Raw genomic sequence first — 27346 nt, 5'->3', positions numbered from 1 at the left:
AATGTTTTCGAATTTTATTATTTTTTCTTTGACATTTTTTTCTGGGACTTTTTACAACCCCTTTCATTAGTTTTTTCACCATCATGTGTAATAAGCAAACCCTTTTACTGCATGCAACAGTTAACATTGTTCTCAATTTAAGTGGAATATTTTTTCAAATTTAATGGGAATTCGTACAGTGATAACCGTGGAACATACGAGTTAAGGTTAATTTCATTAGGAACTCAGATTGTTAAGACTGTAAGACAATATTGAGGTCGGCATGCCCAGGTTATGTAAAAGGATGACAGCTTCGACACTACACACATGGTCCCTAGCATAGTGTATGTGAATCATGACAAAACAAATCAACAAGATAATGTTTGCATTTTCCCCAACAAGGATACCAAACTGCAAAAGTTATTTACACAGCTTAAAGAAATACTTATAGTGACTGAAGTAACAAACAAGCGTGATTTCAGAAACATTTCAGAAATATGCATCATTACAGAACCAGACATCATTTTAGAAACAGATGTCATTTCTGAAACAGATGTCATCTCAGAAACAGATGTCATTTCAGAAAGATTTGTCATGTCAGAAACAGACATAGAAACAGACATAATTTCAGAAACAGATGTCATTTCAGAAACAGACATAATTTCAGAAACAGATGTCATTTCAGAAACAAAGTCATTTTAGAAACAGACATCATTTCAGAAACAGATAACATTTCAGAAACAGACATCATTTCAGAGAGATTGTCATTTCAGAAAACAGACATTATTTCAGAGACAGACATGATATCAGAACATGAAATTTGCATAATCTAAAGTACAGATTACTAAAAATTTAAGATTAAGTATATCTTGGTAATTTTACATTTGTTGAGGAAAACAAAACAGTTAATACTACTTAGGGAGAAGCTTTACAAATATAAAATTAGCGAAATAGTGGACCTTTTAGGTTAACAGTGATAACATGAATATCTACACTATGTACAATCAATCATTAAATGCAAACATGCATAAGATGCATGTCTCAGAAGCAAATTGTTGTTTTTTGTTTATGAAGTTATCACTTACTAACAAAAAGGTCACATTTTTTAGCAAGTAAGTCAAATATATTTATGGGATCCTAATCAAAAAGATCCGGATAGCAGTTTTTAATATCAGAATTTCATTATATCAACTTAATAGAAATAAGTAAATATTAAGGTACTTGACCCACAAATTTTACGTCTTCTTTCTCTACGCGTACATTATACCACCATAATATGAGGTGAACAGGTATCCAAGTTTCACATAGTGGTGAATCAGATACCTTAAAACACCTATGAACATGACTAATATTTACAAAACATACAGAAACAAAACACATTTCCACAAACATACAATGACAACAATCATATTTTTATCACAATGACTGAAACATTTGTACAATTATCACAAATACTCGAGATAAGATATAAAACAATTGATAATTATTGATAAAATTAACTTAATTTCTACATAAGTTTACGAAAAATGTAAATGTAACAGACCTTTTTGATATGTAACTTTTCTCAAACAAAGATCTTTAAACAAGTGCTCGCAACTTCTTACAGGAAAATCATGTTCTGTCTCCTGAATGCCACAACAATGAAAGGGATTTGTTTGCTGTTGCCTTCAATACTAAATTAAAGATACACACAACCATTTACACATTATGGCGATAATCTGCAGTGAAGGTGAAACCGCTGCAGATAGTTCAGTGCAAGAAATTATGAAGTTTTTATCCACAAACACAAACATATCGGTGTTACAACATTGGTATTTATCAGAAGTCATTTTCTATCTGGACAATAACTTTTTGCATTTACAAAACAGTTAGTTTGATTTTCATTAGTTATTTACTGATGATAAAAACAGCAAGAAAATTTGCATAGCTTTTAATCTTTATATTTCAATCTTTTATAATTCAATCTTTAAATGATGTATCTTAGCAAAGAATTGTAAAAAGTGTTCTTAGCATATCTTATGTTAAAATAACTTAGCATTAAATGCCCCACACTGTCCCAGGTCTCAAATCAACAATGTGTAAGCCATTGAATGATTGATGGAAACATGTCAAGGGCAGAAGCAATGGAAATGCTTAGTGACGCAAATTGCAGAGAAAAACAAAACCAAAGAATGAACATTTGCATGCTGATACTGACCAAAAAATATATATAGTTTAAAAAACAACAACAGAGTATGAAAAAATACCAACAGAATATGAAATATCAAACAGATGAAGAAAAAACTACTGTCATTAAAAATAAACTAGATCAGAATATTTAAAAAATTACATGATATTATAACAAAAGGCGATATCATATTTCAAATCAAACTAAATGTATCAAGAATGATTTTTCTTTTTCTTTATAAAATGGTTTATAAAATTTTCCTTTCAAATTTGCACCAAATAGCTAAATCTTTGTCCTTGAATGACATTTGGTTGTGTCACTTTACCCATCATGCCATTGCTCATTTGAGAGTCCTGATTGGCTGACGCCTCAAATGAGACAAACTTTATTCATGTATCACAACTTGACACTTTCAGCACCACAGCACATCAGAATCAGATGATTGAAGTGAGTCTCCACTTACACCTGTAGCCTCGATATTTCTACGGAATCACTGAACATGCGAAAAATGGTCAGTGGTGATTATTTGAAAGATGGCCAGGATCTAGGCCTGTCTTACATGAGTCATGTCTGGCTTGTTAACTGCCATCTCTCATACATGTAAACTACCAGTTCATAGGTTGCCATCATGGTTGCTGTGTTTGGAATTTGCCGTACAAGCTGCGTGACAAGGCCCCTGTATAGGCCCCGGTAACCCTCTTCCTTCGCAATTAAGACAACAGTCTGGAAAAACGATCGGTATTTGTTCCCTTCCTGTCTTAATCGGGTCCGTACAACCTCTGGAAATAGATTAAATAAAACATTTGAGTAACAAAAATAACATTAACTACATGTATTGCTTTCTGTTTTCTGTTGCTAGGCAAATATAGGGCACATCGAGCAACTATAAAAATGTCCATATTGCTATTAAAAGTAAATGTAACAATTGTTAGAATAAACAGGTTTTTAAAAAGGAGTCTTATGGTGTTTTTACAGAGCAGCAGTATGACAATGCAGGTAAAATGGTGTTGACAGTTTGCATTTGAAATGTGTTTATAGGTCACTAAATCCTCAACAATCACTAGACTTTTGTCTAACACTACAGCAATATTAACTGCCATTCTTAAATTTTTGGGGCAGTGAAACCTAAGTCTTAGTAGTAAAAAACAAATGTCAAGAAGAAGGTGTCCCTCCTAAACCAGCAAAAATGCACATACACAGTGAAATTGCACAGCTGATTTTTTTTTTCTTTAATCCCTTTTTTTATTATGGCAATGAAGGAATTGATAGAAACCTACTGCTCCTCTATTCACTATTTCCTGTATATGACAAGTTCCAGCTTGGTCCTGGTTCATTGAATGTCTCGTCCTAACTGTACTTACCATGCGGGTAAGCGATACACGTGGCACATGTCTTTGAGCAGGCACCAGCAAACATGAAACGCACAAAGTCCGAGGTACTGCGATCACCCAACTGGCTTGATGAAAGACTGTTTTCTAGAAGGTGGGCTTTAACGGCCTCATATATCACAAAGTGTATGACAGTCTCAGTAACTCCAACATAGGAAGCAGTGATGCCCTTGTAGAAGCCCTTCAGCCCGTGGTTGTGGTAGACGTCTCTCACACACTGGCGCACCGTTAACGCGTTATTTTTTCTGAAAATGCATAATGATAACAATGGGCTATGAAATATAAGTAGTATTTTTGCATTTAATCATTTTCAATGAAAAAACCTCAAAGCCTGAAATCAATGAAAACGTTATGAAACGCTATGAGCATTTAAGAGAATGACTTCTAGGTCTCTCTGTGGCTGTTTTAGTTGAAGTCAACAAGAGATGATTGTCAAACATTATACCCCCCCCCCCCCCCCGCCACTAAGCCCCATGTCAGGATTATTTGGACAATTGAATGAAATATGCATGGACCTCGAAGTCAAGTTTGAGGGCCATGAGTGCAGGGGCAGTGCCAAGTTATCAGACAAACAACATTTTCGCATTCAAGGTCACTGTGACATTGAACTTTAACCCGATGACCCCTAAAATCAATAGGGGTTATCTCATCTACTGCACAGGCCCAGCTTCCATGTCGAGTTTGATGACCATAGGTCTAGGCATTGTTGATAAATCATTGGGAAAATATTTAAAATCCTTTTACCATTTAAGGTCACTGTGACCTTGACCTTTGACCCAATGGCCCTTAAAATCAATAAGGGTCACCTACTGGTAAGGCCCTATCTTCATGTGAAGTTTGATGACCATATGTCCAGGAATTGTTGCATTATCACTCGAACAAGCTTTGGTCTACCGATGGACGGACGCACTTACCAACATGTGCAAAGCAGTATACCCCTCTTCTTCGAAGGGGAGCATAATTATCATTGTTGTCTGTTACTGGAGATTTATAAATACAAACTGTTGAATGAGCAACTTAAGGAGTCATATACCATGAATCTGTTGATAAATAAAAAATACTTCATGTAAGTTTAACACACACAAAAAAACATTTAACTTGCTCAAGCAAAACTATTTAACCGTAAGACTGCAAGTAATTTTTGATTACTTGGCATAATTATACTAGTATAATATTGCATGAACCTATTTTATATGAAAATACCCTATCATTCAGTGTGGTTTGAACTTACAAACATTAAGGATGTTGGATAATCACCAATAAAGATGTTATGTAAAGACCTAGTCTACATGTACACCATATCAGATTATCTGACACTTTTAAACTGAATGACATCACTTTGCCAAAAGTCATAAGCCTGATTATTTCAACTACCAGCTAAAAGGTTTGTCCTATCTGAAACATTATTTAAGGTGTGATATATATCATGTGTATAAATAAAATTATAAACTATGTATAGTGATAATTGCAGCAGTGCTTCAGCCAGGATTTGATGTGAAATGAATGAACCTAAATGAGGGTAATAAGTCTTGTAAAGGTCAATATGTTCAATTTATATTGTCTGTGTGACAGTGTTGAGACACTTTTCCCCACTGCTATTTATGCCTAGCTCTGTGGAGCACTGTTTCAGACAAGTAAGTTTCCAAGATCACTGACATTGAAAGTAGGACATTACAAGAATTCTCTGAGAAACTGCCAAACAATATGAGATTTTAAAGAGCAAACCCACATACATATATTTAACCTTTGACTACTAAACTCATTAGAATAACGCCTTCATTTCCAGTTCAATAAGTACACCAGTAGTTATGCTTGCTCCACTTCCATCATTTTACACAGCATGCTTGACTTATTCCATAAATTCTGTTCAAGCAATCTCAAAACCTGAATTTTTCTTCTATTCTTTACCCTATATGCATGTCTGAGAGTTCCAGCATTTCTTTCTTGAAGGACATTCTTTAAAATGAGTTAAAGAGATGAGAACATTTTGGCAATTGGCAATAATCCTATAGACTGCTTCTTTAACCCCAAATTGATTTGCTTCAATCTGTACAAATTATTTGAGTATGCCTAAAAACAAACAAATCCTGTCTGTTTATACTGCTGTGACCTGCAATAACCCAAAGCAAATATATAAACCCTGCACAGCTGTAAACACTTGCTCAATGGGTAATTGGAGGTCACGTGACCTAAGACTGTCTCATATAGGCTAAAAGGACAAGGTTAACATGAAGATCAGCCTGTTATTGTGTATAAACTTTAACATAATATATTGACGCCTGTGGTGATGAACAATATTGTTAAACACTTGCATAACAAGGTTAAATCAAAATTTAGTTTTAACGACATTTTTAATGAGGAATTTATTGTTGGGAACTTTGTGTTTGTAACTTTGTTCATACAATCTTAATTCAATTATGGTTCAAAATCAGGTATTCAAATGGGGTGAAATTGTAGTTTATCAATAGTTGTTCTTGAAAGTTTTCTTAAAATGATGTTATGAAATACTAACTCATTTATTTTTCAGTTGAATATTTGATTTGAAACTCTTCATTGCCATTGAAATGACATTGTTTAGCATAAAATATCCCTTTATTGTCATGTCAGAATCACGTTCATATGAACAGCAATAAAATAAGATGAACTTAAATTACATCACAAACACCTGTTTTTTTGACACAGACATTTTTATATATTTCATTTTAAACAAGGCAAAACTAGTGATTGTCCAAATGTACTCCAGCTCAACAAATATTTTTTGAACATTTATATACGGCACACTGACAGTAAACTAGGTTTACTGTATTATGAGAAACAGCATCAATAAATTGAAAAACCCATACTCACTTTTGGTCAAGTTGCAGTCTTGTTTTAATCAGCCAAATGGGATTTGTAGCCGTGCAAGCTGTCATACCTGTAAAGAGAAGAATGATCAGGTCAGAGAAATCATCACAGCCATCTCAAATGCAAATATATGTCTAATAAAAAAATATATTTGTACAAAGTAGTGTTATTTTCATGTATCAGACACTGTTAGAATACCCAATCCACTGATATACAAATAGCAATTAAAATGGCAGAAAACTGGACAGAAATCAAACTACATTGTAAATAGAACTTCATGTAGTGGCTTCTGCTTATTAATAAATAGAGGAACAAAAAATGGAAAATGAACTCCAAAAGAAGTTCCACAATGCATGTCCTTTGATAACATCATAATATTATTTAGATATGCAGCCATATTTGGCCATGAATTCCTGCTCATTGATAGCGCATCTTTCTTCAAGACTTATAATGTCATTGGCCTTGTTAACTTTGTTCCAATTCATTTACAATGTAATACCAGAGATACCCAGGGCTACAGCAGCTGGTAAGCTTGATCTCTTCAAAAACATAAAGCACTAGAATAATAGCACTGAATTTACTAGAAAACAGTTTAAAAATAATCCACCAAATACATGATATATTATCATAACGCATACAACAGAAAAAGCAATTGATATTCATCGCCATCCAAATGAAAATCACATGATTTACCTTTATATTACAACTTGTGACAATCATATAATTATTAAAGGCCATGTATACATGTATAACAGTTATATAACCATGTACATTTATGGAAATGCTTCCTACAGTACATAAAGATGACGTTATAAAAATGTTAGAGTTATTTGACAGATTGCTCCATTTTACCTCCGACACCAGGAGCCCAGATAGTGAATCTATGGCAGACCGTGTATCATACATGTATAATAACACATCCAAAGTCTGGTGAATCTCTATCAGTCTTTATGTATGAACATCTGAAAAAAGGTTCATTGTATGCACATAGCCAACATGTACATGTACATTCAACTGATTCAACTCATATAAGTCATTCAAAGTGTAGGAAAAGTTGCAATTGTATAAATCTTCCACAAAAACTATTTAAAGCACATGTCAGAGAAGAAAATTTCTGTTGAAAGTGACCTCTAAATTGTTTAAATCATTGCATAGTTTCTTTTTTTACAGCCATATATTACAATTGAAGACAGTGCATATTTTAATAGCTAGTAGTTTTAATTAACTTCATGTTTCTAAACATAGCACCACTCCAGACTACTATGTTTGTATATTTAGGATTATGAATGGAACATAAATGCATGACCTACAAACCACAATAACACTGTGTTGGAGTTATGCCAAACACTATTGTCCTCTAGTTTCAATGAATGATGGAAAAATTTGGTATTCAAAATTATAATAATAATCAATTTAACTTGTACGAAATCATTGAAATGTTAGTAAGTTTCATGATGTCAGCATGATTTCTGATGTAACAGTCAAGTTCATGCAAATTAAATACATGTAAGTCTCCATGTTTGGATGATCATATTTCATTATCTTGAAGCTAAGTTTTCCACAAACACATAATAGACATCAAGACTGTAGTTCAATTGCTTCTTATATTTTCATTATAATGCAGATTACAGTATGAAATCATTAGGTCATTTACATGCATTAAAAAAATAACAGAAGGGTTCTCAATAAGTTTACTGTTGAACAGTCTCAAATAGTAAAGTAACTGACCACCTACGACATATTCTAGTTCATTTATCTCCAAAATTCTTATTGAGAACACTGTATACTTCAACTTTTTTTCAGGCCACTTGACGACCTTGGCATATTCTAGGCTAATGAACTATGAACACATTGTCGTTCAGAAACTTACATAACTAGGCAGTATAAATATACATTTCAAAAAAGTCAAATATAAATAATGCCATGTTATTTTTAAACTTTCATATTTATTAGTGTTTAAATTGCTGACAAACAGATTGTATCTGGAGTAGACCAACACCACAACTGACTTGCAATTTCAGCCTAAAACAGACGCCTCTTGTCCAGTTTCAATATATATATATATATTAGGGATGGCAACGAGTACTCGATCGAACGTCCGAGTACTCGAGTACCAAATCACTTCTGTTCATTTCTGCAGTGCATACTTGTATAAAATGAAACGAATAAGACTAATTAAAAGCCTGAAACAACATTTGTTTTCTTTTTATATCATTTTTTGTTAAAATAGGTAATGAAAGTTTAAAGATGAAAATGACCAAAAATACGACCAACGCACAATATAAGTCACAATACATGTATACACAATCTTGTCTTTGCGAACCAATTCAATTTTTCCGAGTAATCGAGTACCCGAGTACTCGATCGAACGATCGTCCGAGTACTCGCGTATTAATTTTACTACTCGTTGCCATCCCTAATATATATATATATTAGTTGTTTTCCTAACACTGCATCAATGTAAAGGTGCTTATTCACACCTGTTATGGGCAGAATCTGATGCCATGATTTTCTTACTACATTTTTATAGTAACACAGTCAATGCCATTAAAAACAGCAAATTTATGATCTTAAAATCTTTTTGGAAATTTGGTGCTCTAGTGGTTCTGGCTAGTACCAGTAGGTTAGGCCTAAAAAAAAAAAATACATTTGGTTCGGGTTACCCGACCCTACCTACAGAATAGGCGCAGACCCTACCGTTTTTATAGTCAGTTTTTAAAAAATTGAAAAACTAAAAAAACTAAAAAATATTTTTTTTTGCTTTTTTTTTGCTTTTCAATATGTAGTTTAAAACCTTAAATGCTTATATAGAAGATAACTTTAACACCATTCTCCAATGATGAAAATGACATTCTTATATAAAGCCTAATAAAAAAAAAAGAATAAAAAACAAGAGCTGTCACAGTATGTGACGAATGCCCCCAAATGTGACATTGACCTACGAACAAGTTCGGTACATGAAAAGTTGATCTTGCCTTTACGTGTCAAATACATATGGCAAGTTATTTTAAATGGCCTCTGAACATAAAAAATACCACCCATACTTGACAACCTATACTGTTATTTCCTTATATTCAGAATTCCCTTGTGAATCAACACTTAGTGTATCTTTCACCTTAGAGGTAGGGACATGGGTCTTGCACACGACACGTCGTCTTCGTATGTGGAACACATGTAGCAAGTGATTTTAAAATCTGTCCATACAAGGGAAGGTAACAGCCCTAACACGACAACCTATACTCTATGTCCTTATATGCAGCACTTCATTGTGAATAAACACTAAGTGTGACCTTGACCTTTGAGGTAGACCACGGGTCTTGCACGCGACACGTCGTCTTGGTATGTGGAACACATGTGGCAAGTTATTTTAAAATCTGTCCATACAAGGGAAAGTTACAGCCCGGACACGACAACCTATACTCTATGTCCTTATATGCAGCACTCCATTGTGAATAAACACTATGTGTGACCTTGACCTTAGAGGCAGGGACACGGGTCTTGCACGCGACACGTCGTCTTGGTATGTGGAACACATGTGGCAAGTTATTTTAAAATCTGTCCATACAAGAGAAAGTTTCAGCCCAGACCCGACAACCTATACTCTATGTCTTTATATGCAGCTTTCCATTGTGAATAAACACCTAAGTGTGACCTTGACCTTTGAGGTAGGGACACGGGTCTTGCACGCAACATGTCGTCTTGGTATGTGGAACACATGTGGCAAGTTATTTTAAAATCTGTCCATGTAAGGGAAAGTAACAGCCCGGACACGACAACCTATACTCTATGTCCTTATATGCAGCACTCCATTGTGAATAAACACTAAGTGTGACCTTGACCTTTGAGGTAGGGACACTGGTCTTGCACGCGACATGTCGTCTTGGTATGTGGTACACATGTGGCAAGTTATTTTAAAATCTGTCCATACAAGAGAACGTTACATCCCGGACACGACAACCTATACTCTATGTCCTTATATGCAGCACTCCATTGTGAATAAACACTAAGTGTGACCTTGACCTTTGAGGTAGGGACACTGGTCTTGCACGCGACATGTCGTCTTGGTATGTGGTACACATGTGGCAAGTTATTTTAAAATCTGTCCATACAAGAGAACGTTACATCCCGGACACGACAACCTATACTCTATGTCCTTATATGCAGCACTCCATTGTGAATAAACACTAAGTGTGACCTTGACCTTTGAGGTAGGGACACGAGTCTTGCAGGCGACACGTCATCTTGGTATGTGGAAAACATGTGGCAAGTTATTTTAAAATCTGTTCATACAAGGGAAAGTTACAGAGCCGGCCGGCCGGCCGGACAGACGGTGCGATTTCGGGGGCATAAAAAGCCTACCTACCCTACCTTTTTTTTGAAAAGGATGTAACCCTAACCAAACAATTTTTTTTTTAGGCCTTGCAGCAAAAACTTGCAAACTAATATATAGATAATGGTGATGATCAGATCATAGAGGATGAATTTTGTAGTACTATACAGTGAAAAACATTGGCAACAATGAGCATTGCACTACTGCTAGACTAGGAACAGCGTAAGCTTTGCTGTAACTAATCTAGCAGTAGTGCAATGCTCATTGTTGCCAATGTTTTTCACTGTATGTACTACAAAACCATGGGTGAAAGTTGGAAATCATGAGAAGCCTGAAAATTTAGCTGGGGTGGGCAAAGCCCTGGTAGGGGGCCCAGCCGGAAGCTCCTGGGAATTAGTGGTTTTGAGTGCTTGTACAGCACCGTTCCTGGATTATTTGCCCATCTCCATTTGTTAGTTTGTTTACTTTCTAAGTCCTTAGTGTTGTACGCTGGGGGTAGAAACTTCATTTTCAATATTTTTTGCAACGATCTATTATCACAAGAATATTTTTGTTGTTTTTTGAAAGAATCACCTAACCGCCAAAATACCAGCTGGACTACATTGGACTACAGAGTACAGCGAGCCAATCAGAATTGTCGTATTATATCGTTATTCACCGCTACCTAAGTGTTTAAAAAGCGTCTGCAATGTCTCATTGTTCGCGAACATTCCCGATTGGGAGCGATTGGCTTTCCCGTTCGGAACTTATTGGCGGAAACGGTCGGACCCAGCTAGTCGATTTACGGCCGTAGCCGAACGCGCTCTGGGCTATCTAAGTTGCAATGACGAATCGTTACTAAAAATAAATCGCAAAACAAATCGAGTCACAGGAATTTACTTTCGTTTTCGTTTCAACAATTTGAAAGTCAAAGTTGAGTAAGGCCTATACCCCCCTCCACCTCTGAAATCTCAACGGATTTACACGATTTGGAAAAGTGATCCCTGAGGACATAGAAAATCCAGAACTTCCGGAGCAGTCAGAAAACTTTCACCCATGCATAACACTTGTTAACACCCCTTCATATGACTGGATAAACAAACACCTGCCAGATATCCCCAGGAGTAAGCACATGTATGGCATATGCGTATGTAAATGTGTTGTGCTAGGACTAGGGTGAAAATCCTTTGTTTCCCTTTTCAAATATAAATAATTTTCCATATTAGTTCATGTTTTCCACACAATTTGCATCAAATTTATTCATTGATGGACCCTCTCTCCTCTTTTTACAGAGCTATTTTCAAGATGACTCCCAAATGCAGATTGGAAATATGTTCATGACTTTTGACCTACTGACCTCAAAACCAATAGGGTTCATCTACTGAGCATCACCCACCTGTGTACCAAGGCCTAAACAATTGATTGAAAATAGTACTGTTTTACTAGAAGCCGATTTATAGCTCAATGTCACCAAAACCATGACCTTGGACCCAGCATCCTTCAGATATTCATTGTTTATTAACAACAGATTCTGAGCTAAAATTGACCTCAAAATCAATATGGTTAATCTGCTGGTCATCATGACCAACCTGGCTAACAAGTTTAAGATGCTACTTAGAGAAAAATCAAATACACATTTTAAGTTAAATATTAGCCTTTTTTTCCAAGGGAAAGACCCCCACAATTCCAATAACACAATGATTGTCATTAATATTTGAACCATAAAATTGTTATGAGAAAATGAAATACATGGTAAGTTAAGGTTTGAGTTCTTGCAGCATCTGAGAATCAGCACCAGATTTATAGTATTCTCATTTTTAAAACACACAGAGAAAAAACAACTGGCAAATGAAATATTCTAAAAAGGATTTTTGCAGAGACTGTTTTGAAAATCAAGACAAAAATAGAATTGTTATGTATGATCTTTTGTGTTCGTCGAAGATAATATACTATGATATCTTTCTCTTTCTAGAATGTTTCATGATTGTGCAGATCTGTGTGTGTGTATGTGCGTGCATGTGTGTTAGGTAGCTTAATGTGTCACTTTCAAATATAATTATTGTTATCATTATTAATACTTAGGAGTAAAAAGTCACAAAATGAAATGGAAAGTGGTGATATTTAACTATATTAGCAAGGTAATACAGTACCATGGATGTATCTTTGAAAGTATTCCTATTTACCTGCCGTGATAGCTGAGCAAATGTGGACTAGAGGTGTATCTGGATTCCATCTCGCATTCAAAAGTCGCTTGGTGTTTGCATAGCAGAAGAAATAAATAGCCCTGAAATTATCAAATATACATATATGTAATGACATGTAATTTTTCTGTGATATTAGAGTTGAGAATAGGAAAAAAATAACGGTACAATCAATAATGATTATGAGGGACGCAAAACCAATCAATGATTTCATTCATTTATATATTTATAAACACATCAGAGGCACCAACTTGGGTTGTTGGATATATTATAACCATAAGTTTTTCTTTATTATAGATCCTTTGATCGATTTTGGGGGATAATCTAGCATTTGCTGAATGAAATCATTTTAATGCAGCTATATATTTTTATCATAAGGCCAGAGTTTTTATATCTTTAGATTTACGGGAGCGCCGTACCTAAATATTGCAAAACCCAAATAAAAATAAAATTCATTTTCGTAGTTTTATTTTTATTTTTTCCGACGAACGTTGCTCCAATGTTAAGAAAACAATAAAATTAGTGTTCTATAACCCATATCTCAGAACCAACTGGTGTACCAATTGTCATTTATTATCGGTCTTTTTACTGCACAAACCATGTAAACCAGTCGGAAATACGCGGGGAAACATAACAGGTACCCGTTACCATAACAACGTCCTGTCAAAAGTGAAAGTACTTTTTGTCATACCCCTTTATTTCTCAGTTTCTGCAGCTCTGTAGAAATGTTTTACTACAAAAACGTTCCGATGTTTATGTTTCATTATTTAAATCAAACCGTGGTGGATTTAGAGCGTGTTTATTGTGATTTTTTTGTAGATTCAGTATGTTGTTCGCGTTTCGTGGAATGATTGCAAAACTTCCGGTCAAAATAAGGAGACAGAAATACGTGGGTTGTATTTTCTATTAAAAGTCGTTGGCGCACGTCGTATATTAACAAGGATAAATTGGATTACAGCGCAAAAATGTATAGCTTCTGACAAACACAAACTGAAAAATGATATCGTGTTCATCATAGTCAAAATGGATATTTTTTCTGAATTTGACTCTGGGGAGCATTGAACACACTGCTTCACGATCACATATTTGAAGAGAAAAACACAAGGTATCGTGATATTCGTAGTTGTTAATTAGTTTAATAATGATTTAGAATTTAAATCGTTATAGAATACTGAAAATGATGTAATAATAACATAGTGTGTGTTTCCGATAAAACAGAAAAAATCTGAACATAAGATATCTGGCAGTCAGTGCAAGAAGTCAAACTTATCCGTTGCTTATTGCTACGCTGGAATTAGAAGGATATTTTTCAGGACTGATTCTAAAATCAGTTCTTAGACCTGTTTTTTTGAAACACATAACACTTGTAAAATTTATCTTAATGCTCCCGAATTTTCTTTGGTGAAGTACATAAATGTAGATTTTGACTGTCTGTGTATCCCTAAGCCCTGTCAAACTTTGAAGTGAAGAGGAATTTCCATCAGGGCTTCTACTTTTTTTGGTTATATTTTCTATATAAAAACCACATCACGGTAAATTGTCACGGTGCTATTTCGTTAAAGACAGAAAAACACATTTGACCTCCTTATTATACCGTGTCTGAAACTGTGTTCAATGTTTGATTACTTCACAATGGAAAGGATATGCTTATATTGTGGGCAAAAGGTTAGAATTGGCCATTTAAACTTCTTTATTGCACTGACATGTTTCATAAAATCCATGGGTTGATACTATATGCACCTCATATGCATAGGCGCATTCGAACAAATATATACAATTAATTTCAATGATCAATTGAACTCAGTGTTGAGGTCAATATTTTCAGTCATTAAAAGGATCTTTTAATTATGCTTTTGAAACTTTATGGTGATCTATCACCCTTTTTCAGCCTATGATATAGCTGACACAAGTAAGGTGTGTTTTGTCTTCATGATATAAGAAGATTTAAAAAATAAAAAAAATCGGAGAAAAATCCGTTTTATTTTTATTTATTTCTCCTTTGGGACATTTTATGCATTTTATTTTTATTTTTATTTCCTCCTCCTTACCCAACTTTTTGAAAAATCTCCCGTAAATCTAAAGATAAAAAAACTCTGGCCTAATAACTCTGTAATTAGCTTTAATAAATATAGTTGAAATTCTTGAAAACTGCACTTCTCCTCATTGTGCTTTACCATTTTTTGTAGTTTGATTAGAATCCACCTGGAAAGTTTGCTCCAGACAAGAAAAAAAAAAGGCCAATATCCCTGTAATTAACTAGAATAGAGTTAAAGTTACTGAACACTGCACTCCCATTAATGTGCCTTATCATTTTATGAATTTATATAAAAATCTATCTGGTAATTTTCAAGTTACACTCCAGTTAAGAAAAAAGCAAAACAAAGGGCAATTACTCTGCAATTGGCTATTGAGTAATGGTTCTTGATCACTACAATTCCTCTCTTAGTGCATTACCAGTGATTGAAATTTCAATGAAGTACCAGAAGGCAATCACTCTTTAATTGCCTAAACTATTACACGACGGGCAATCCAGTCTGTCTGAAAGTTCGCCGCTATAATACACAGCTATATTGTAGGCCCGCGTGTCCCGCAATAATTTTTGGGGCAAAATGATTTAATAAATATGTGTCAAACGTTTAACTTGTTAATTTTATTAACTAAGCTATGTTTACTTGATCAAACCAACTTAATCAGGGCATTTATCAACCCGAGCTCCTTGGGTTTTGACGAATAGAAATCGTAAATGACTCAAAAATGATGCATAATAAATTTATAATATTATTGTAAATTTGTATTATTACCATTTGAAAGGAGCCGCAAGGCATGCTCTAAATGCCTTTTTAATCAATTAAAGTCAAGAGCAATTATCACCAGAAGTGACAACTTATTATCGATCTGGAATCTATACGGTTTCCATGTCAATTAGCAGCACTCAAACTCAATGATGTGATAACTCTGCCCATTATGCAAAATAACGGATACCTTCGATTTTTTCGCTTAGTACGATGGTTTAAAAAAAAACAACAACGCTTAAATATATTTTGTTTAAGTTTATTATACCATGTCTATATCAATTTAAAAATAGATTTGTATTAGATTTCAATGTGTAAGATAAAAATAAACATTTTTCGTAGCACATGGTCTAACAAGCGCGGGAAGCAGGTGCGCGCTTACCTTCTGTCAATCTTAATAAAAGTGAAAGGAGAACTGCGTAAAACGTTGCCAGTGTATATATAATATAATAATTTAATTGTAATGCCATTTGTGAAAAAATAAAAACAGTGTTGCAATATTGACAATAGGAACGTTGAATGTTTTAGTTTACTTCCGGACAAAATGAAAAACATGAAAGTGAAACTGAAAGTAGAAATGAGAGATGTCGGTGCAATTTAACAATCGCTGTTGCATGTAGGATTCTGACAAGGATGCATAGGGTTACATAAAGAATAGTAAATGCATATTTCCTGTTTCACTGAACATGCAGTAAATAAATAATAGTTCATACGAGTCAAAACATAAATGTCCAAGTTTTGACCCTGGGATTTTTTTAAACCACCTAAGAGCAGGAAATAATACAACAAGGTATAGTCCAGTGCTCAGGCTACATGTAGACCTAAATAGCAGGGTGTGGTAACCTGCTGGTCTTTTCCAGCCTTCTCGCTGCCTTTTTACCACACCCTTCAGTGCCCTTTTGTTTGACAGAGCAGTATTTCAGAAATTAAAGTAAACAAAATATACCTAATTTTGACACTACCGTAATTCACCTAAGAGTTCGGACACTCTAAATATTCGGACACCCATAATTATTTTCCAAAATAATTTATTTTGCGTACCTAATTTTCGGACACCCAAAGGACATCAATCATAACTTTCACAGTTACTGAGTTTCACAGACGAAGATTATTGATTTTTATCTTAACAATGCCTGGCTAGATTACCTAACCGTATACATCACTGTGATAAGTTAATTAGTTACTACCTATCCTAAACGATTTATTGCCCGTTGAAAAGGAAGTGTGATATATTTATTGGAGGATTTTAATCTTAGAAACAACAAGGGCAATCAAGGGATTAAGAAAACATAGACATGACATGTTTGTTAAACGATCTGCCAATAAACTTTCAAACTTGTACCTCACTAATAGACTGTTAGAATCAATAATCCTACAGTTATACATTAATCCTGCATGGCAATGTCCATGCTCTCCACGAGAGGATCTCGTGGGTATAACTGTAAGTTATGTGACTTCACACAGTGTGACTCTTTGATCTGAAGCCAATAGAATGTGTTTATTCAGTTCAATGCATGTATAAAATGGTGTTTTAATTAACTTGATGAAGGATTTACACTTATAGGCGTAATAAATAAGTTTATGACCATTTAAAAGTACGGATAAATTAATAAGTGGTAATATGCAAACATGAAGAAAAAAGGCAGGTTAAACAAACATGTAAATAAAATGTAAAAATGGTAATTTTCTATGTATTCGGACAGCGAAAAAATAATTAATACAAGGTGTCCGAACTCTTAGGTGAATTACGGTAATTAAAGTAAAGACAACAGCTAAGGTGTCCATAGCATGAAAGTAGTTACTACACATACACAATAAGAATTTATCATTGGCCCTTGCAATAATGATTCATGAAGGTTCATTCAATGTACATCAAAATTGCCTTTTAATGGCCTAGCACCCTACCCTTTTCAAATACTGACTGGAGCACGGGTATACTATTAAGTTATATTGATATTTTTTTCTCTTTCTTGAGATTTTTCTTGAATAAAAAGTGAATTAATACAGCTGATCCTAATAAAACACTGGAATTGTAATATTTTTTCATTTAAGTTTTGGAAGTATAGATAATCATGTACCTTGCCATCTTATGACAGATGAGAACTATAATTTATAAAGAAAGACCAAGTACTTAGAAAAACACGGACAGTGACACTTGAAGATCTGATTTTGACTCTTTAAAATCAGATCTCAAAGAGTCATTTACTCTTGGGTTTTAGACAATGTTGGAAGCGCTGACTCAATAAATATACAAAAAATGTTTGGTCCTGCAAAAACTGGTCCGGTCCTGCAATGTAGGCTGTATTGCAGGACCTCGTGTCCTTCAATGTGATAATGACTTTTGTACAGACTGGCAATCATTGGAGCCATAACATTTTGTTATGTGATGAAAATGCTCCAACGTGTCTTCTGTTATAGTGCCAATGAGTGGAATATGATGTAAACAGTGAGTATGGTTTCTTATTTTCATTTTTAGAGGTTTATATGAGTAAATTTAAAAAAATGGAGAATGTAGTTCCACATAAGAATGGCTATGAGTTGTTCTAAATGTAAAAGTTCTGAATAAAATTTAAAATCTGATCATCTAGAACTTGCATAACTTGCTAGAGGATAGTGTTGACAACGTAAAAATCTGGATTTTCGTAAGATTTGTTAATGTACCTTAGGTTTAAGCAATTTCTTTACATGTGTGTGACTTTTTATTGACAAAAGGTTACATCCTTACAAATTTTAAAACTTTGTTCGTTATACTTGCTGCACTATGCTGGATTTTCTGAACGTTGTGGTGCCAATGAATAGGTTGTGGTGCTCATGAATAGTAATTTAATAGGAAACGAATTGTGAAAAACTGGAGCATAACATGAAAATTAACAATAAACTCATTTTTGTAACAAAACTCAACATGACCTCTATTACTCTACACATTTTTATAAACCAGTATGGAAGAATGAGACAGAAATGTCATCTATCATTATCAAGCTAAAGGTGAAAGTTTTATCTAGAGTAAACACTATGGCCTTGTCTATCCTAAGTCTGCACTATCAAGGTGCATGTTTACCTGCAGACTTCAAGGTTAAAGATGCAGATATTCCCAAATAAGCAGTACCACATTACAAATTGTGTATATGCTTCCTACGAAGGATACCATGTTTGATTTGAAAGAAAGCTACACAAAACCTGGTATTTCCAACTTATGAAATCACAAACCAAAACAACAACACACACATGTACGCAAAAAGAAAGACATTGATACATCGCCAGCATTGTCACCACCACTACTTGACAGCGCCACCACTAGAGCAACAGCGCAATCAATTTTATAAATATATGCATATTTCCTTTTGTGTTGTGTTCCAGCACTAGTAATATACGTAACAGTCATATTTGCATGTCATGGGCCAAAGTGTTTTTACAGTGTGTGTAAACAATGAAATATACTTGAAGTAATAGCATATCTCAAATTATGCACAAGTCTGATTTGGGAGAAAAGCTCCTTTCACCACAATTTGCACAATATTGAAACACAGCCTGCAATAAAAGTATTCTTACATGGTACCATATTACATACATGCCATATCCCCCAGAATTTCGACCCATCCCCTGGTCCCCCGCTGGGGGATCCATATCCCCTGGAATTGAAAAAAATATTATTTTTTTTTCTTCAAAACTTGCTTAAGGTTGACAGTGGAAAGCATCAATAATATTATGAGTGTGAAATTCCATGAAGGACCATGATGACTAAGTCAAAAATTTATTGTAATTTGAATGTATTTCTGTATATATTCTTATAATATAAATGCAGGTATTGCGCAAATTTTCGTTGTGTAAAAATCCCCTGGTGTAATATCAAAATCCCTTGGAATTCAGACCAAAAAGGCTCTCAGAAATATGGCATGTATGGGATTATCCGATTTTCCAAATATGTCTGCTAAAATATCAAATAAAATATATATCATACACCTGTTTGTAGAACAAGGCACAGCTGCACTACAAGTGTCAACAGCTAATTTTCTTTGCACCACCATTAAGAGGTGGAGCTGGCTAAGATGTGGAGCTGGCGTTTAATGGACAAGCAAATCCCATTAACAAACAAAACCTAGCAGAAGACACGCTTTGACCAACACAGTATCTAAGATTGCTAATCTAAAGTACTCTCAGGTTCCAGCTCATTATGATACATTTTACGATTATTATCTTGCCATCCGAGCTTGTAGATGTAATTTAACAGTGGAACTGTTTCAACAGTGTACGAAATTCGGATTTGAATCTACTAGCCCATTCGGGCTACCAGATAGGAAATTTTACTAGCCCGAAACCAATTTCACTAGCCCAAACTTAAACGCTATAAAGTATCACTCGATCGGAATAATTTTTGGAAGTTTGAATATGATTCCACAACAATTCTGATCATCTAATCAAGCACGCTCATACAGTTTCAATAAATGTTCCCCAATCTGAACAATGCATCAATAATAAATTATAGTCATACATATAATAGTGTAGTCATCAAAAGTTCAGTCATGCTACGTTTACACTATGTTCCCGGCGGCCACGGCAGCCCTGTTTCAGACAACCGTGGAGAAAACGGGATAAAACTGAGACAGCGCGGGGGAACGAAATATGCAAACGTGACAGATTGTTATTGCCGTGCATGCCGGGCCAGAATTTTAAACTGTCAAAAAAATTGCCACGGCAGCCATGGTGTGGATGAGAAACGTAGTAGGTCGTAGTAAAACGGGGTAAATGCAATGACACGTGACAGTACGTAATAGGCCGTTACACAACTTATAAATCGTCCGTAGGGGGGGGGGGGGGGGGGGGGGAATCATATGTAATCCCCGGCATCTGAAGTTCCTTTCTAGTTTTGTTACGTCGTGCTTCGTTTGGTCACGGTTTTCACGGCAAGCTAAGGTGGACGATAGCCGTTTCGTTACGTTTCATTTGCGGTGAAAACACAAAATCGTCTTCATCTTGGGAATTCATGTTTACTTGTCAAAGTATTCTGATACAGCAATTGCTGTTGCCTGGGGGATTTTCTTTATACCGTGGACACAAACGTAATCCAAAGCTCTGCGGTGTTCGCGTTCGATGCATAGGAGGCCTTGACAAAACGTGGAAAACACATCATACCTTGATCAAGACGTGAACAACGAGAGGGATCCTATCAGAACGTATCAGACCAGGACGCAACGTACATGCATCCCTGGTAGACCGCGCCCGGACCTAAGTGCGCCTTGGACGAACCACTTTTACGCTCCTACAGCTTGTCATGGTTACCACGATAAAACGTGAGGAAACTTAGCACAACCTAACAAAACTTGTTTATGGAGACAAAAATCCAAAATCCCACGGCGCAATACGTTTCGGGCAAACGGGGCTGCCGTGGCCACCGGGAACATAGTGTAAACGTAGCATAACTAATGCACCAGTCAATTGTAACCACGGCCCCCCAAGGTCCGGGGTTATACCGGGGATAGCCGGGGAAATGGGCCGTGTTTTTAACTTCCCGGTGGCCCAGCAGTGCCGGGTGATTGTGGTGGTTTTGTATTCGCGCCAAATATAGTGGGGAATGTGCCTTACTTAGGGTCTCTGGGGTGCGGGGGCATTTGGCGGGGATTTTACTTATCAGTTCGGGGGGTTTACCTGGGCTTGGCTGGACCGAAAGTCAAAGTCCCCGCTATTCCCGGGAGCTGGAGGGGCCGTGGTTACAATTGACTGATGCATAATCAAGTTTTCAAAAAGGTAATAAAAAGAGAAACATGTTTTCTGGACATATCATTTATTTAATGGAAAGAATCATGCATGTACTTCAAGTTCTGTTATCCAATGCATCCTTGTCAAATCCGATATGCCCCAGCGATTGTGCAATGACATTTTTCTCTTTTCAACTTTCAGTTTCACTTTCAAGTTTCGGAAGAAACAACAAAAATATATCGATGTTTATATTGCCAATATTACTATAATTGTTCTTTAAAATAAATGGCAAAGAAATTCAAAGGTATAAAATAGAACCTTACTGTACTGTACACTGACAACGATTTACTATATCCGACAGTTCTCCTTTCACTTTGATTAAATTTGTGAGGAAATAAACGGGCACCTGTTTCCTGCGCATTTAAGACGATGCTTGTAGAATGATTATTTTCTGTTCGCATTACAAACTTAAATATCTTTCTTTTTATTTTAGCTAATAAATAAAATATATTTAAACGAAATAAATAAAATATCAATGTTGATATTTCTATTTTGGCATTGTTGATTTTCATAGCCATCGTAGTTGTCGAAAACTGCCGATGTCATCCGTTAATTTACATAATGGGCGGAGTTATTGACGTCATAGAGTTTGACTGCTGCTAACAGACACAGTTACTGGTTAAAAACTGATCGATAATTACTTGTCACTTCGAGCATTATTAATTTTTACATGTGTTTATATTCATTGATTAAATTGATTAAATAAACAAACATTCAGCACATGGCTTGAGCCCTGAATCGCAGAGCATTTAGCTTTTTGATCATCATAAATTTCGGCGAATCCGACTTCGCCGTTGTCAAGGCGACTTAGTCGCTCCAGTCGCCTTGAAGGACGCATTCTTAAATAATAAGGCATGGCGAAAAATAAAAAAAACGATGTGTTACGCATTTAATTGGCATAGTCTGGGAAAAATCGGTAGCCCCAGCTGAAATTTGGTAGCCTCGGACTATCGGGCTAATGCGAATTTCGAACACTATTTCAATGATTAAAACTTCCTACACAATATAAGTCAAAGGCTACACATTGCACATTGTTGGCATAGTTTAAGTTAAAAAAAAGAAAAGTTTGGTATAGATCTATAAAAGAGTATTCAAATTATGTTTCAGAAAAACTTTCAATTCTGCAGAACCTTCCACAGGCCATTTCAGCGCCTGGTACTGGGGTGTTTGTTTTGATCTAAATCTGCCAAGCGCTTGAAAATCATATTGCATTAAGATCAAGTCCCGTGGCTCTTGTATTTTCCAATGTAAAACTTTTCCAATAGCAAGAAAAATAGGTCCGCAGCATTTTCTTGACCAATTAGCCTGTGCCAAACATGGGTATTATGTAATTTAAATGACAGGATGTTGTTTTAGCAGCTTATTGATATCAGATTGATGACTGTTTTATGATTTGTGCCTATCAATAACTGATCCAAGTCGGTGTTTTTGATGCAGGGTTATTATTTTGCATGATTGGTATCATTAACACCTGGAATCTGTGTTTACAACATAAAATTAGCTCCTTTATTCAAACGAAACTAATGAGAGAGTTTGAAAACTGAAGCAAGATTCATACCAAATGGTAACTTCCTACTCTTTGGTATACTGATATTAAATAATTTCATATTCGCAACAAGGTATGTATTCTGATTTTCGAATATGAGTATCCCAATGAAGAAAGTTAATGTCGAAAAACAAATTGTCGTAATACAAACTTAGTAGTAATTTGGGTTTTGTTTTTGTGTGCGAGTTAATGTTTTAATAAGATCTACAATGCTGCTATATAGCTGACCTTGATTCAACATTCCCTAACTTTACAATTACCCTGACATCATTTTAACATACCTGGAAGGTGCAACTCCGACTAGATTAGGACCAAGTCCTTTGAACAATCCCATTGGACCTTCATTCTGTATAATGTACCTGAAATAAAGTCAGTAATAATGACAATGAGTTAGTAATAAACAAATTATAACACTGCATGTGGCGTCTTTAATTTATACATTTATTTAATACCTACATATAGACAGATTTTAGATATTAAAGGAAGTTTGAAACAGTTAAAAAATGTCTTAAGTAGTTTTGGGCTCAGGACTCATGGTTATACTTATATGTGCCCAAAGTGATTTGAAAATTTTTAAGCTGAGGGGGTGGTGGCGTATGCTTGTCTAATGAGGACTTGAGTAATTATATGGGTTTCCTTTATATATTTTACACTCAATGATATATTTCACTTAATAGGTTGTCTGGGATACACATTATGATCCCTGAATTCAAAATTAATTGAGGGACTCAGGTTTTCTGTGTCAGGGCAAACTCTGTCAGTCTGACATACAATACAGAACAGCTGTATTGATCGAGCTGACCCACATAGAAGATAGATGAAATTGTAATACTAATTTGAATAAATTTCTCATCATGTTGCCCTTCCATCAAGAAAAGACAATACTGCAATATGCTTTTAATAAAAAAGAAATAGTTACTTGAGACAGTAGTACAGTCCAACAGATCTACTCTGGGCCAGATTGAGTGAGGTAGTGTGAACTTTGTTCTGCAGGCTATGACACGAGTTGTAGTTCAGGTTTGAGGAAGTGACTAGGCCCACATTCGGAGCAGGTACTGTCTGTATGTAGACTGGCTGGAAGTTGGCACATGAAGACTGAAGTCGTGTTTTCACAACCTCAAGGGGACATGTCAAAACTGCCCCAACTGTCCCTCCAATTCTGGAAAATCACATAAAATTTTGCCATTACGCTTAATAGTGGAAAAAGTACAATTGGTTTAGATTTTACATTCAATATGTGTGACAAAAAAGCACCACCCAGTATTTCTGATGGTTGGATTTTTACATTTGCATCATTTCTCTTGAATGTCAATGAATATGACAAAGACTGAAAGAGGAACAGAACAGAACAGACATTTTATTAAGACTTATACTAGCGTACATGTATCATCTAATCACATACATTAATTCACTTAAATATGTCATGTGTATGTACAAGGTAAGTTTTAAAGTTGAACAAATATTTGTGTTACAGGAGCGTTATGCAATTATAATGAACTACTATTTATAAGGTATAAATATGTAAACGCAGTAGTGTAACAGCTTAATAAACAGGTTGTAAAAGAGGATGAACAGATTTATGTATCATTGTTTAGAATACAGTTACAGATACATAGTGATTACTTAACATATTTACAGAGCTTAATAAGCTCAAATCAATTAATGCGCAGTTTAATAGTTGATGATATTTAAACACGGAGGGGCGAACATAATGACGTTTTATGTATTTCTGTCTTATAACTAAATAACATGGGCATATATATAAATACAAAATGGTATTCATCTTCAATATCAAGATGGTTACAACACATACAGTAGCGTTCGTTAAAGACATTAGAGATCAATTGGATGTCGTGTCCGCGATGACCGAAATCCGCCAAGGAAAACAGAAAGTGGTAGTTCCGCGTGGAGTGTACTGTATAAATGTATAAAATATCTCATCATCCATTTCCATGTCCTGTGGCTGATCACCTTATGCAGCTCAAAGTCAAGTTCTAATGCACCAGTCAGTTGTAACCATGCCCCCCCCCCCACCCCATATCCAGGTGTATTCCGGGGATAAGTCCATATAAACCGCTGCTTCAGAGTCTTTCACGATTTTTGTTTTGTCCATATCCCACTTGGTTTTCCTAGCCAAGAATGACAGATCCAAGCACTAAGTATATTGCGCCGAAAGATAACGGGCACCTGCCAGATAGTTCAAAATGGTGATGCTTTGTTGACAGATCAATCTGAATTTGTGTTTCATAAAAAACATTAGTGTAATAAGAGAACTGTATTGGCTTAAAAATAATTTATGTGTAACTTTTGTGTTGTTATTATAAAATGCAGTGTTAAATATTGTGGAGTTACAGTTCAATGTAGAATATATTTTACATTGGTATGAATCAGTCGACTTGTGGCATTTAGGGAAAAAATGAATATCCAAATGTTAAAAAAGTTCCCTATACGCGCATTGTTGTGGCTAACTGGGGATAGCCAGGGAAATGGGCTGTGTTTTTACCTTCTCAGTGGCCCCACAGTGCCGGGTGAAAGCGGTTGTTTTGTCTTCGCCAAATTTAGTGGAAAATATGGCCTTACCTAGGATGCCCCTGGGGTGCTGGGGATTTTGGCAGGGCTTTCACCAGCAGTTTGTCCCTGCAGGACAGGGTTTTTACTGGGGGTTGGCTGGTCCCAGGGTTTCTGCCAGCCCTTTATGGCTTGTCGGGCCCGACGTGCCTTCCGTTGGCAAGGCTAATTACCGACACGCGTTATGCGACATGCTTTAATCCGCGTAGCTACAACCCTTATCAAAACAATTATCAGTTTTGGCAATACACAGATTTGTTGCGATTGCAACGGTTGACTGACAGCCAGAAGGCGTGTCGGGACTATTACAGCATTTGTATCAGCCATTCAGGATCGACGACAGCATGAAGGCGTGTCGGTGAGGTTCAACAGTGCAACCAAACTACTCCTATTCTTTATCAAAATGGGAATGTGTGAAAAACACCACTGTCGTAATTGGGACCTTCCTCCCTATAATCATCTATGAACACAAAGTAAACAATAAGTGTTAATTGATTTCGGTAATATAAATCATGTGTCGTTTTATTTTGTTTCTTAATCCCGAGTCCGTTTGTTAACCAATTATTAAATTATAATTGAGAACCGTGTTAAGATATCTCTGTTATAAGGGTTATGCTATGTCATCGTATTTTAATTGAGTAGCGTTCCCATCTTTAGTTTAAAGGTGTAAAGATATATTTTGTGTTGCTTATTATTAAACTGATTATTTTATCGTTCTTTTAATTTATTAAGAAAAAAGATAAATAAATCTGAAAATACACATTACATTCCCTTTAAGTTATTATTTAGCCGACCCGGAAAATATTAGCTGTTGCAGCTTTAAATACGAATACACACACGAGCAGTCGCTTTGCTCCGGGCTCTTTTGTGTTCCAGCTAGCGTGCTTTACAGGTTTTGCTGTAACGTCAACGGTGTCAATATAAATTATACCCGCACTAAACGAAACATGAGTCGATCGTTATCCTCGATATTGTTTTGTCGGAAAACTTGAGAAATACCAATACTTAATGAAGAGAAACCATTAAACCTTTTCACAAATAATTCTAATGTTAATTGGACTTGAGTTGGTAATTCTAAATCATAGGAACATAACTGTAAACTTGTTTAAAATGCAGGAAATTGCACCATTTTGGATACGAAAATATAAAAAAATCGACGTCGGGAGGGGACACCCCTCACAAACTCTCCATTTCCGACATGCCTTATGAAATTCCTGGCGGAAACCCTGGGACCGGAAGCGAAAGTCCCCCTATTCCCCGGATGGGGGTGTGTGACAGTGTTTACAACTGACTGTTGCATAACTGATAAAAAAACATGCTGATAACAAAAAAGTAAAAGTAACCCGTTCATGAACTGCCATTATACAATGTGTTACTACATACTTCTTAAAATTCTAACAAAGTTGCTGATTACCCTGATTAATCATTTTTGGAGTGCATATAGGCTGTACAGTACTGAATACTGTACAGTACACCAGCACTGACTTTATCAACCTCCAAACCGAAGCAAAATGGTAAAATAAGAAAACGAAAATCTATTAAGGAAACAAAAAAAAAATACAAGAATTACTTACCCTCCTGCAAATAAGTGAATTCCATAATTATCTCTGGAAGCCATGGACACATTTAAACTGGTCAATCCGCCATCGAAAAATGAATATATATTTCTGTTGTAAACACTGCAAAATTTTCCACCACGCGCTAAATGTGTACAATAATATCCGACCAATCAAAATGAGGAATATTTCGGTCAACAAATTTCATTGGTTAAGTGTCACACGTTGACCTCGTGAACAAG

General features: G+C 35.5%; 1 protein-coding gene across 1 annotated transcript; it reads right to left on the bottom strand.

Moving 5' to 3' along the window:
- Positions 1 to 27249, bottom strand: LOC128246818 (solute carrier family 25 member 36-like). Its single transcript, XM_052965280.1, has 7 exons — positions 27123 to 27249; positions 23900 to 24139; positions 23262 to 23339; positions 12871 to 12971; positions 6382 to 6448; positions 3508 to 3779; positions 1 to 2925 (listed from the first exon to the last, which is right to left on the bottom strand). Exons 1-7 carry the CDS (start codon positions 27164 to 27166, stop codon positions 2711 to 2713), a joined length of 1017 nt encoding a protein of 338 aa, XP_052821240.1. The 5' UTR covers positions 27167 to 27249; the 3' UTR covers positions 1 to 2710.
- Between the last annotated feature and the right edge of the window lie 97 nt (positions 27250 to 27346).

The sequence above is a fragment of the Mya arenaria genome, chromosome 9, assembly GCF_026914265.1.
Source record: "Mya arenaria isolate MELC-2E11 chromosome 9, ASM2691426v1".
NCBI lineage: Eukaryota > Metazoa > Mollusca > Bivalvia > Myida > Myidae > Mya > Mya arenaria.
The sequence above is the reverse complement of the archived record's forward strand: the minus strand, read 5'-3'. Positions and strand labels throughout refer to the sequence as shown.